General features: G+C 39.5%; 1 protein-coding gene across 1 annotated transcript in view; it reads left to right on the top strand.

Annotated features, from left to right (window-relative positions):
* Positions 1–12414, top strand: part of LOC123802276 (lamin tail domain-containing protein 1) — a 47049-nt gene extending 34635 nt beyond the window's left edge. Inside the window, exons 4-7 of the mRNA XM_087857659.1 lie at positions 8075–8261; positions 8995–9114; positions 11357–11571; positions 12168–12414. Coding sequence (XP_087713785.1) covers positions 8075–8261; positions 8995–9114; positions 11357–11571; positions 12168–12414 — 769 coding nt within the window. The remainder of the gene's footprint in view (positions 1–8074; positions 8262–8994; positions 9115–11356; positions 11572–12167) is intronic.
* Positions 12415–14113: the final 1699 nt, after the last annotated feature.

Raw genomic sequence — 14113 nt, 5'->3', positions numbered from 1 at the left:
GTGGGCTGCCTCTTAGTTTTTCTGACTGTTTCCTTGGCTGTGCAGAAACTTTTAATCTTGATGAAGTCCCATAAATTCATTTTATCTTTTGTTTCTCTTGCCTTTGGGGATGTATCATGAAAAAGGTTGCTTTGGCCGATGTCGTAGAGGTTGCTTCCTATGTTCTCCTCTAGAATTTTGATGGATTCCTGTCTCACATCGAGGTCTTTCATCCATTTGGAGTTTATTTTTGTGTATGGTGTGAGATAGTGGTCAAGTTTCATTCTTTTGCATGTAGCTGTCCAATTTTCCCAGCACCATTTATTGAAGAGACTGTCTTTTTCCCACTGGATGTTTTTTCCTGCTTTATCAAATATTAGTTGCCCAAAGAGCTGAGGGTCCATTTCTGGGCTCTCTATTCTGTTCCATTGGTCTATGTGTCTGTTTTTGTGCCAGTACCATGCTGTCTTTGTGATCACAGCTTTGTAGTACAGCTCGAAATCCGGCATTGTGATGCCCCCAGCTTTGTTTTTCCTTTTCAACAGTTCCTTGGAGATTCGGGGCCTTTTCTGTTTCCATACAAATTTAAGGACTATTTGTTCCAGTTCTTTGAAAAATGTCCTCGGTATTTTGATCGGGATAGCATTGAAAGTGTAGATTGCTCTGGGTAGCATGGACATTTTAACTATGTTAATTCTTCCGATCCATGAGCATGGAATATCTTTCCATCTTTTTGTGTCTTCCTCAATGTCTTTCAAGAGTGATTTATAGTTTCTAGAATAAAGGTCCTTTACGTCTCAGGTTAAGTTAATTCCAAGGTAACGTATGGTTTTTGGTGCTATTGTAAATGGGATGGATTCCCTAATTTCTCTTTCTTCGTTCTCGTTATTCATGTACAGAAATGCAACTGATTTCTGAGCATTGATTTTGTATCCCGCCACATTACTGGATTGCTCTATAACTTCTAATAGTTTGGGAGTGGCTTCTTTTGGGTTTTCATATAGAGTATCATGTCATCTGTGAAGAGAGACATTTTGACTTCTTCTTTGCCGATTTGAATACCTTTGATCCCTTTTTGTCATCTGATTGCTGTTGCAAGGACTTCTAGTACTATGTTGAATAATAGTGGCGAGAGTGGGCATCCTTGTCGTGTTCCTGATCTTAAGGGAAAGGCTTCCAGCTTTTCCCCATTGAGAATAATATTTGCAGTAGGCTTTTCACAGATGGCTTTTATGAGATTGAGAAATGTACCTTCTATTCCTACACTCTGAAGGGTTTTAATCAGGAAAGGATGCTGTATTTTGTCAAATGCTTTTTCGGCATCGATTGAGAGGATCATATGGTTCCTGAGTCTTTTCTTGTTGATATGATGTATCACGCTGATTGATTTGCAAATATTGAACCACACTTGCATCCCAGGTAGGAATCCCACTTGATCGTGATGGATAATCCTTTTAATGTACTGTTGGATTCTATTAGCAAGTATCTTGTTGAGGATTTTGGCGTCCATATTCATTAGGGAGATCGGTCTGTAATTCTCCTTTTTGAGGGGGTCTTTGCCTGGTTTGGGGATCAAGGTAATATTGGCCTCATAGAATGAGTTTGGTAGCTTTCCTTCTGTTTCTATTTTTTGAAATAGCTTTAGGAGAATAGGTATTATTTCTTCTTCGAATGTTTGGTAGAATTCCCCAGGAAAACCGTCCGGGCCTGGAGTTTTGTTATTTGGAAGGTTGTTTATCACTGACTCAATTTCTTCATAATTAATTGGCCTGTTTAAGAAATCAATTTCTTCCGGTTTCAATCTTGGTAGTTTATAGGTTTCCAGGAAGGATTCCATCTCTTCCAGATTGCTTAGTTTATTGGCATATAGCTGTTGATAAAAATTTCTAATAATCCTTCCAATTTCAATGGTGTTCGTTGTGACCTCTCCTTTTTCATTCATAATTTTAATAATCTGGGTCCTTTCTCTTCTTTTGGATAAGTCTTGCCAGTGGTCTGTCAATTTTATTGATTCTCTCCAAGAACCAGCTTCTAGTCCTGTTGATCTGCTCTACTGTACTTCTGGTTTCTGCTTGATTGATTTCAGCTCTAATTTTGGTCAACTGCTTCCTCGTGCGTGGATTAGGCCTGTCCCTCTGTTGCTGTTCCAGCTTCTTGAGGTGAGAATATAAAAACTGCATTTTAGATTTTTCTATTCTTTTGAGTGAGGCTGGGATGGCTATGTATTTCCCCCTTAGGACCGCCTTTGCAGTATCCCATAGGTTTTGGACTGTTGTATTTTCATTCTCATTGGTCTCCATAAATTGTTTAATTTGATTTTTGATTTCCTGGTTTATCGAGTCATTCCTGAGCAGGATGGTTCTTAGTCTCCAAGTGTTTGAGTTTCTTCCAAATTTTTCCTTGTGGTTGAGTTCCAATTTCAGAGCGTTGTGGTCTGAGAATATGCAGGGGATAATTTCAATCTTTTGGTATCGGCTGAGACCTGTTTTGTGTCCCAGAACATGGTCTATTCTTGAGAATGTTCCATGGGCATTAGAATAGAATGAGTATTCTTTGGTTCTGGGGTGTAGTGTTATATATATATCTAAGAGGTCCAACTCATCGAGTATGGCATTCAAAGCCTTTGATTCTTTGCTTAGTTTTTGCCAGGGTGTTCTGTCTATTTCTGAGAGTGGAGTGTTGAGGTCCCCTACTATTAATGTATTTTTATTTATATGTCTCTTTATTCTGGTTAAGAGTTGGCTTGTGTATCTTGCTGCTCCCCTGTTGGGGGCATATATATTTATAATAGTCATATCCACTTGTTGAATACTTCCTTTAAGAATAATATAGTGCCCTTCTGTGTCTCTAACTATAGTCTGTAGTTTAAAATCCAATTTATCTGATATGAGAATTGCTACCACAGCTTTCTTTTGAGGTCCATTTGCATGAAAGATGGTACTCCATCCCTTTACTCTCAGTCTGAATGCATCTTTGGGTTCGAAATGAGTCTCTTGTAGACAGCAAATGGATGGGTCATTTCTTTTTATCCAATCTGCAACCCTGTGGTGTTTTAAGCAAGAATTTAAACTATTAATATTAAGACTGAGTACTGAGACGTATGCTTTTAATTCTGCCATGTTGTCAGTAAAGTCTTTGTTTATATTGGCTGTGACTTTCTGTTTCGTATCACTCTTGGGGCCTTTTTACTTTTATAGAACCCCCCCTAATACCTCCTGTAGGGCTGGTTTCGTGGTTACGAAATTGGCTAGTGACTGTCAATTCTGAAATGTCTTTATTTCTCCATCAATTCTGAATGACAGCCTTGCTGGATAAAGGATCCTTGGCTGCATGTTTTTCTCTGAAAGAGCTTTAAAAATGCTCCCCCAACCCTTTCTCTCATTCCAGGTCTGTGTAGACAGGTCTGACGTAATTCTGATGCCTTTGCCTTGGTACGTGAGAAATTTCTTTGCCCTGGCCACTTTCAATACTGTATCCTTGGATCTAATATTTGCGAATTGCACTATGACGTGACGTGGTATAGGTCTGTCATGGTTGAGCTTGGGAGGGGTCCTCTCTGCCTCTTGGACATGAATTTTTGTTTCCCTTGCTAGATTAGGGAAGTTTTCAGCTACAATTTGTTCAAATATCTCTTCTAGACCTCTGTTTTTCTCCACCCCCTCGGGGATGCCGATGATTCTAACATTGGATCGTTTCGTTGAGTCAGTAATCTCCCGTAACCTACTTTCGTGGGCGTGGATTTTTTTAAGACCATCTTCTATTTTTATTTTTTCCTCTATTAACCCATCCTCCAATTCACTAACCCTTTCCTCTGCTTCTGTGACCCTGGCCGTCAGAGCCTCTAGTTTTTTTTTTTTTTTAAAGATTTTATTTATTTATTTGACAGAGATAGAGACAGCCAGCGAGAGAGGGAACACAAGCAGGGTGAGTGGGAGAGGAAGAAGCAGGCTCACAGCGGAGGAGCCTGATGTGGGGCTCGATCCCATAACGCTGGGACCACGCCCTGAGCCGAAGGCAGACGCCCAACCGCTGTACCACCCTGGCGCCCCAGAGCCTCTAGTTTTGCCTGCATTTGGCTCATAGAATTTTTAATTTCTGTCAAATTCGCTCTCATTTCCGCCCTTAGGGATTCTATATTCTCAGTAACATTTTCCTTAATACTTTTTTCAAGTCTACTCATTATCTTGACCATTGTTATGCTGAATTCCATTTCTGATAATTTGGTTACATCCATATCCATTACTTCTGTGGCAGAGGCCACAGACTCACTGTCTTTTCTTTGCTGGGGGGGTCTTCTCCTTCTTGTCATTCTGATGAGGAGAGGTTGCGGGGTTGTCCAGAGCCCAAATTATTGACTGGGTCCCAGGCCGTGCCCCTTGTTTTATAGGGATCTTAGAGATGTGGGCTTCTTCTTTAAAGATTTTATTTATTTATTTATCTGAGAGAGGGAGACAGACAGTCAGCAAGAACGGAACAGAAGCAGGGGAGTGAGAGAGGAAGAAGCAGGCTCCCAGCGGAGGAGCCCGATGAGGGACTCCTTTCCAGAACGCTGGGATCACGCCCTAAGCCGGAGACAGGCGCTCAATGACTGCGCCACCCAGGCGCCTCGGGTTGTGGGCTTCTTGATTTTTCAGCCTGCCTTCTGTGTTCTGGGGGAGGAGCCTGCCGCACTGATACTCAGGCAACCCTGTTTGGTTAGAGTCTCCGTGTCCCCTGCGAGGGGGGATGGGGATGGGCACTCTCTGAGCCAGTATTTCCAGGCTTTTGTTCTCTGGCGGCTTTCCCTGGCGGCCGGCTAAGCCTCTTCTGAGAGTCAGAGCAGCAGAGGCTGCACTGTCACAGAACAGAGGGATTGCGGCCCGTTCTCCACTGATGTTCTGGCCACTTTAACTCTATTACTGTTGGTGCTGCTCAACCCTGCAGCGTCCCGGGATGTGCGCACCAACCCGGCGTCCCTGCCCTCACTTCCAGGGCCGGTGCGTCTCTGTCCTTTGTGTTTCTAATGCCGCCAGCCACCGGCCGCCCCGCACGCTCCCAGGTCTCCCGGTCTCAGTCTATGCCCGGTGAGCACACCTCGATTCCGGAGTTTCGTGAGAAGCCTGGTGGCGCGCGCACCCGGTTCAGGGTCTCAGTCTGCTGTTTCGCGGGTGCCGACCGCGAGTCCGCCCACTCCCCCGTGCAGGTGGCCCGCCAGCCACCAGCCGCCCCGCGCGCGCTCCAGGAGCTCCCGGCCTCAGTCTGGATCCCGTGAGCACACCGGGATTCCGGTGTTCTGGGAGATGCCTGGTGGCACGCATTCACGGCTCACCGGTCTCAGTCCGCTCTCTCGCGGGTGCCCTCCATGGGTCCGTCTGCTCCCCCGTGCAGGTGGCTGCCGCTTCCCGGCGCCCAAACGCGGCGGCTCCCTCCCCCTTCCGTTTATCTTCCGATATCTGTGCACGGTTTACAGCTCCCCTCTTCGTACCTCAATACTCAGCGCTGGAGATGTTCATTTGTAGAGATCCAGATGCATCATCCTGCGTCTCAGGCTGATTCCGTGGTTATTTAGGCTGGTCTGGTACCTATCCAGCTCGACTCAGGGGACCGGCTGAAAAAGGGGTCCCCTACTCCTCCGCCATCTTAACTCCCCTCCCATGGGGATGATTTCTTAATGTGTAAAAATATCAAATCACTATGATGCACACCTGCAATTAATAGGATATTGTACATCAATTATACTTCAATAAAAAGTTACTGTATTGCATATTTAACAGTTGTCAGGAGAGTAGATTTAAAATTTTTTTATCACAAGAAAAAAACTCGTAACTATGTCTGGTGATGAATGTTAACTAGACTTATTGGGGCAATCATTTCTCAGTGTATACAAATATCAAATCATTATGTTGTAAACATGGAACTAATATAATATGTCAATTTTACCTCAATAAAAAGTAAGTAACCATTTAATTTACCACTCTGTTTACCAACTGGGAGGACATTGGTCATCTTGGTCTAAGGCAGAAGTAAATGGTAGTGGATTGAGGAGTCATAAGCAGTGAAGAATTAATGACATAGTCTTTCCAAAGCTTGATTGTAATAGCACTATGAAGTGGAAGATGGAGGAAGATCGTGGGTTTTTTTTTCTTTTTTAAGGTGGTAGCAGTTTGAGGATACATACATATTTGGGGGAATGGGGCAGCGTGGAGGGAGAGGTGGACGTTAAAGGAGAATAATGAATGGACTGAGATGCTGAAGTAGCAGGAGGAGGTGGTGAACAGAGGGTTTCGCTTTAGATGGGAAAAGGGCCCCTCTTCCACTGATACAAGATGGGCTGGAACCAAGAAGAGGTCAAGTGGGTATGGTGAACCTGCTTCTAAGTGGAAAGTAGGAAAACACACTTCTCTCTAATGATCCTGTTTTCCCAGTGAGATTATTTGCTGAGAGTAAGGATGGAGATGTGACGGCAGGGATTTGTACATTGTTGGAGGAATAAAAGACTATGCTAGTTCAGCTCATGAAGAACACAACTTGCTAACACACACATACACCCGCTTGCTTCCAATTACTAAGGGAATCATTAAGGAGACCGTTGGAGACCGGTTTATTCAGTGGCAGCAATCTGCGTGTGTGTGTGTGTGTGTGTGTGTGTGTGTGTGTGTGTGTTCTAGCAGTGCTCAACCACCAGGCTATATACAGACTGTAAACAATTTGAATGGTTACATCAAACGTCTTTGAGAATTTACTACTTGAATGAGACAGAAGAGCAAGTGCTAACATTTGAGTGATCTTGAACATGGCAATCTCTCTAAACCTCAGTTTCCTATTCTATAAAATGGGACTAAAAATAGAACCTGTCTCACTGGGTTGTTGTGAGAATTAAATGAAATATTAGTGTACCTCAATTTTTTTTTTACCATGACTTTCAGTAAGAAATATGTAGCCTTATCATGAGAATTAAGTGAATATCTACAAGTTCACAATATCCTTACCAAAATATTTGGGGACTCGATGTATTTCAAAATTCAGAACTTGGGGGATTTCAGGAAAGTAGTATGATGACTAGAACACATATTATGTAACACCCCATCAGGGCTTAGAAAAGTATCCGAAATCAAACATTAATTTGTCCACAGCCAAACATATGAATAATTCACAAAAATCAAAAATAAAGACTATAACTAGACTCCCCTCAGTTTCAGGTCAGATTTTGCCACCAAAGCAATCAGGTCAGATTTTGTCTCAAATATATTTTTTTCCAAGTTTCTATTTAAATTCCAGCTAATTAACATACAGTGTAACATTAGTTTTGGCTGTAAAATTTAGTGATTCATCTCTTATATACCACACCTGGTACTCATCAAACATCAAATGCATTTTTTTTAAGTTTTGGGTTTTTCAGAACTTTATGGATTTTGGAATTGTGGATATGAATTTGTAGATATAATCATTAAAAAGTATCCAGCACATAATAAGTATTGGTTATTATTATTGGCATTTCATTTTTAAAATGACAGCTATAACCCACTGAAGGGCTTTCATGATGTACTATTAGGTTGTGACCCACACTTTGAGAAAAGCTAACGTAAAAACGTTTATTACCCTAGTCCCTGGTACATACTAGGCTCTCAACACATGTTAGAGGGAAAAATTACCATCTTATATTTGCATAATATTCTAAGTTTGTAAATTCTTTTAAGCACATAGTTGCTATTCATCTTCAGAGTAACTTTATCAGAAACAATCTAAATGATTTACCTTTCCTCTTTATTTACTTGATAGTTTCATGTCTCATGCTTTTATGGTGAATAGAAGGAAATTTAAATAATGACAATCACCTCTTCCTATGGCATTTATACCTTGACACCTAAAGCACTTTTTAACTTTCCTTTAATTATTTTATGTGAAAGAGATAATTTCATTACACAGATAAACAGAACTAAGAGATCAAACCATATGTCTTAGGTTATAAAATACACCATTTCTACATAGAATGTGTCCAATAGAATATACAGCTATTTAAAAGTTGTACTTTTAAAGCATATTATTCAGTTCTTAAAATGAACTAAGCACACATTTCTCTAAAGTCACTCTATAATCTTTGTGCTTTCTTTTTTAGCGCTCTTGGAGACATTAAAATAGCTGAAGTAAATGTCAAGGGTTTATTCGTGAGACTCATTAACTCTTCCCTTGACAAAGAACTGGAGATTGGAGGTCATATTCTCCAGCAAAATGTGAATGGACAAACAGTCTCTTTTTACCGCTTCCTTCCGCATATCATAATGCAGGCCAACTGCACAGTAACAGTGAGTATGAGATATAAATGCTATGAACTTGAATTTTATAGGAAAAACCTCACCCAGCCAGACTGGCTTAGCACCAGTTTCTTCATCACTCAATCTCCAGGTAAAATGTGATTTCTTGTTACTAGTTGCTTGTCCCACTTTGTCCATTCCTGAATGTAAATTAATACCCATAATTAAATTTCCATGGCTTTCCTCAATTTAGTGTACAATACCTTTGGGGATTTTTAAAGATTTACTTATCTGTTTGGGGGGGGGAGAGGCAGAGGGAGAGAGAGAGAGAGTCTTAAGCAGCCTCCACGCTAAGTGCGGGGCTCGCTCTCATAACCCTGAGATCATGACCTGAGCGAAACCAAGAGTCGGTGAGGTAACTGAGGTAACCAAATACACCACGCAGGCGCCCTGAATGCCTTTTGTTTTTATGATTCAGCTATTAAAACAAAATACCTAGGTTCCTAAAACTAAGCAAACATAAGCCTTAAAAGAAAAGCAAAGAGATTATTTGCTTAGAGAACAGGTAATTAGCTGATGCTGGAAGGTTTCCTCTCTTTCTTGTGCTTTCCTTTAAACTACATATAGTGGCTGCTTGGTGTTACACAGCTTGACGTTATATATTGTAAAGTCATATTTTAGAACCTCATCTGTTCAGAACGATACATTGCAGTGACCCTCTGACATATGCAAAACTACATGGAACTCAAATAGCATTTGTCATTAACACACCATTTTCCTACAGGTGTGGGCAGCTGCCTCTGAAGCAAAGCATCAGCCACCATCGGATTTTCTTTGGAGAGAACAAAGCAAGTTTGGAACAAGCCCAAACTGTACAACGATTCTGTGCAAACCGAATGGTGAAGTCAGTGTCCTATTCTTAACAACAGTTAAGAATTAAATTAAAAGAAGAATGGATTGCTGTCCTTAGGTTCCCCTTCTCCTCTTAGCTGACTCAAGTATTTCCCATCCTTAATAGATTAGATAAAACCATCACTAACTGCAAGAACATGTCAGGCAAATCAACAGCACCCTGTTCCCAGGGCCAGAGTGCCAGAGAGCTACTTATAATTTGACAAAAATAATTTTCATAGCCCATATTTCTAAGAAGTACTTAAAATTTCAGAGTCAAGGATGGATTTTATTTATGATATTTAGGTTGAAGAGCGGGATAAGAAAGGAAGTACTACATAGAGATTTTTTCTATTCACTTATTCATTTCTCAAATATTTGTTGAGATGATTCTCTATTCCAATGGCTATAGTAAGTGCTGAGAATACAGTGTAGAATAAGACACAATATCTGCTCTTAAGAGACTAATATTCTAGGGGCGCCTGGGTGGCTTAGTCGTTAAGCGTCTGCCTTTGGCTCAGGGCGTGATCCCGGCATTCTGGGATCGAGCCCCACATCAGGCTCCTCTGCTGGGAGCCTGCTTCCTCCTCTTCCACTCCCCCTGCTTGTGTTCCCTCTCTTGCTGGCCGTCTCTCTCTGTCAAATAAATAAATAAAATCTTCAAAAAAAAAGAGACTAATATTCTAATGAAAGGATCTATAGTCTAATTTGTAACAACTATACATTATTCACTATAAAATTAAGTGTATTAGTAATAATTTTGGGTAACTCTTTCCCAGTATTTGACAATTTTATATTTTCATTCTACCTTTTCCTTAGCATAACATTAGCATAAATATATGCCCAAAGACACACTAATAAAATTGAAAGATATCTTTGTATACAACAAAAAAGTTATTCCTTTTGCAAAACCATTCTTTCGGTTTTTCTAAAATACCTGCCATTTTCTTACCTTCAGTCTTACTATGTCATATAACTACTAATCCATATAACACATTGATTAGAATCTATCTCTCTGTTTGTCTTGCTTACTACATTATACCTCATGCTTAGTTTAACTCTTCCTTTAGAGTAGACTTGCTAATTTATTAAGAGCCACTTTATGTCTTTCTGTAAGAACAGCAGTTGTCATTAGATAGAACCCTCATTAGATGTAATTTTGAAGCCTTTACTCACCTTTAGATCTTTTAGTGGGCTTAAAATGAATTTTATAATACTTCTCTAATGATTTTCACTGTTGGGAAAAATAAGGTGATGTAATCTAAATTATTTACTCAGGCTCATAAAAATCATTGGCAAAATTCTAAGATTAAGGCATTCTTATTTCAGACTTTTCTTCACATTTATCCACCCATTTATTCACTCTGCAAACACATTTGGGGTTTCTACTTAGTATGCAGACTGTTGCCAGGCACTGAGTATTGAACCAGACAGAACAGGTCTCTAAGCTCCTGGAATGCCCGTTTGAGTAAGTTGTCATCCCCTGCAGTGGGATTAGTCTTTACACTACTCTTTTTACTCTGGTTTGAACTACTTTGCACATATAGGATCGGATTATTTCTGCAGGGTGACGTAAACACAAATATAATTTTATTTGCTAGTCAAAGAGTGAAACTGACCGGTTCATTCCTATGGGAAACATTTACATATGTTTAGTGTCCGCCAAGCATTATGCTAGGTGCTGGAAAAAAAAGAGCATAACTATTGCATAGTTTCTATCCTCAGGAAATTCAGAGTCTAGTTAGTCTCCTTAATAGTTCCACGCAGGATTCTAGCTCAAAAGTGGTTTCCTTTCCATGTCTCTAGTTCTACTGCCCATTTCCTCATTTCAAATGAGACCTATATATACACATATACATATATATAATATCTAAAATATTTAAATTTTAATGATAACATTACAACTACTTTTTGCATAGTTCTTTATAGTTATGAAATTTAGAAGTTTAGCTGAATCTCACAACACATTCATATAGCAATTCCCTACTATCACCCTCCCCATTTCATATATGGACGACACAGCCCAAGACAGTAAGTGACTAATCTGCCTGAGGTTATGCCCCTTATAATTCTCAGAATTAGAAACTAAGGCCAGGATGTCTTATTACATCCTCATGGTGTTCCACTAATTCACGCACGGTAAGTAAGTGACATTAAACTGTTTGACTTTGAAATGTTATTGCAATAAGCCTATGACATTTAAAAAATCTATCTAACTGCTCTTGTATTTGATATTAATGAATCATTTTTGTTAGGCTGTTGCCTGGTACACTCCTATTCACTGGAAGCAAGCGTGGGAGAAATTAGAGACTGACATTGAATTTGACAGATGCTCAGTAGTAAGTTCAGCGTCTCGAAGACACATGTTTAATTGGCCAGCAACTATAACTACAACTAAAGAAAAACAAGATAAATGTAATAAAGATATCTCAAAGTATCAGATGGAACAAGTCAGAGGTTTTCTTAAAAGGTAAAAGTTGCTTGGCTTTTTTTTTTTTTAATTGAGTCCTTCCCACAATTAGTAACTGAGCAAGTAGGAATGACTGGGTGACAAATCGATACATGATGAATAGGTAAATCAAATTTAAAAAAATCCTATTTCAAATAGGACCATAAAAACCATAATACTTTTGTGTTTTATGAAAAACACAAAGCAAGCAGGGTTGTAGTCATGGGACAGTAAAGGCTGGTGACTTCCATTAGGCAATAACAAGACCCCTCTGGCCATTTCACTTCTTAGTGGCACTGCTGTTAGAGGCAAGGCTGTGGAGAGGGGAAGAGATGAAGTTATCACCATGTCTTTAGCAGTGCTTAGGTGGAGGAAGAGGTGCAGCACCTAGAAATTTACTCTGGGATCAAGAGCTGGCTTGTGGCTTAAAGTACAGAACTTATGTCACACATATCTAGGCAAATGCTTCTGATGTTGATAAAAGTGCTGCCCAAAGGTCTAGAAAAGCCATACTCTCTGGTCTTAAAACATTCTTTCACTTTAATTGAGCTTTCATTGCTAATTCCACTATATAAGATACCTTTTGGATTCACTTTTGGCTTTTTGTTTTTTTATAGAGAAAAAGAAAACCCACCAAACCCTTTTCCCAATAGCAGTCCTTGGTGCCACAGTCCCAGTGTCCCTGCACATCCCTACAGTCCTCTGATTGAAACTTGCACTACATGCATGGCTAGAAGCAGCTTAAATAGACAGCCAAGGCCTCAGTCATCCAGGCCTGATCCAGCCCAGGCAAGTCAAAGGGATACTTACTCCAGTGGAGAGTTAAGGGATGTGTGGGTGTGGGGAGGGAGGGCAAGAGAGTAGGAGGGAATGAGGGAGACCTGGTGAAAGGGGTTAAGTGGTAAAATTCACTAAGGACTAAAAGCTATTCATATCCTCAAGTATAGATGGCTTCTAAAGCAAATATCTGAACTCCTTCACTTCCCTTTGCTTTAGCACGGTGTCTTCTACCGTTCTTGGTATCTGTTGAATGAATCAGTGAATCAAAAGAATAGTGTGGCCAGCAAGAGTACATAGGATCCTTGAAGTTTGGTCAAAAGTACATTTGTTTTTCACTAGGCAGGAAAAACTGGCCCTACAAAGTTATGCTCTGCATAAAGATAAATCCATCTCTTCCAAACACATTCTAATTTAATTCCAAATTCTTATTATTTTTCAACAAGAAGTTTCTTATTTAAGTCATCTTAAGTTTTCAGAGTTGTGTTATTAACCCAGGATCTTTGAATAGATTTCAGGAAGTGCCTGAACTCCTGTATTTGGTACACAAATGTGTGTCTGTATGCTGTTTCCTGGGAAAAGAGTTCATGAGGTTCATCAGGTGACCCCAGATGTTTACAAGAAACTAATTATAACACAGTGCCAGATCCTAAGCTGTGGATAAAGTCTGTTTCATACAGGTGCTATATCCTGTTCAAACTATAATGATTTGCAAACATTTACTTAGTAGAGGGATGCTTTTTTAAATGAAATGTCAAACCCAATATATAAAATGGGTAAAAGCAAGCCTGTCCAAGTTGAAGAAAAGATAGCAATTCCCACTGCCCACTACACCCTTTTCCCATCTCATCTTTCCTTGCTTTTTCCCTCTTCCCTGTGATCTTTGAGGCACCTCCCTGGAATCACAGAATTCTATACCATAGTATGAAAACCACTGTGTTAGTAGACCAACACATAATTGGATGTAGCACCCCCCAAATAGTAACTTTTAGAAGTGAAATGATGAAAATTATGTAAAATCCTGAATATATTCCATTTCATAAAATTAAATACCCTATATCTTTATACTTGAGTTTCTTCATCTGTCAAGTAAAATATTTGGTCTGAAATTTAAAGAGTTCTTTTAGCAATACTTATATTTAATATTATATTATATGGGTGAAATAGGTGAAGGGACTAAGACTATATTGATCTTGATGAGCACTGAGTAATATATTCAGCTGCTGAATAACTATATTGTACATCTGAAACTAATACCACACTGTATGTTAACCCTACTGGTATTATAATAATTTTTTAAAAGTCTTTTTGTTTCTTTTATTCTTTGTTCACATGTTTTATTTTTTAAATTCCACATATGAGTAAAATCATATGGTATTTATCTTTCTCTGACAGACTTATTTCACTTAGCATTATATCCTCTAGATCTATCCATGTTGTTGCAATTGGTCAGATCTCATTCATTTTTAAGGCTGAATAATATTCCATTATATAGATAGATGATAGATGATAGATAGATAGATGATAGATAGATAGATAGATAGATACACACACACATACCACTTCTTTATTTATTCATCTGTGGATGAACACTTGGGCTGCTTCCATATCATGGCTACTGTAAATAATGCTGCAGTAAACATAGGGGTACATATCTTTTTTAATTAGTTTTTTCATTTTCTGTGGGTAAATATCCAGTAGTGAAATTACTGGATCATATGGTAATTATGTTTTCATTTTTTTGAGGAACCTCCATACTGTCTTCCCCAGTGGCTGCACTAATTTG

Source organism: Ursus americanus, chromosome 31 (assembly GCF_024610735.1).
Source record: "Ursus americanus isolate L20-20 chromosome 31, mUrsAme1.1.p, whole genome shotgun sequence".
NCBI classification, from domain to species: Eukaryota; Metazoa; Chordata; class Mammalia; order Carnivora; family Ursidae; genus Ursus; species Ursus americanus.
This window is presented reverse-complemented; position numbering and strand designations above follow the sequence as displayed.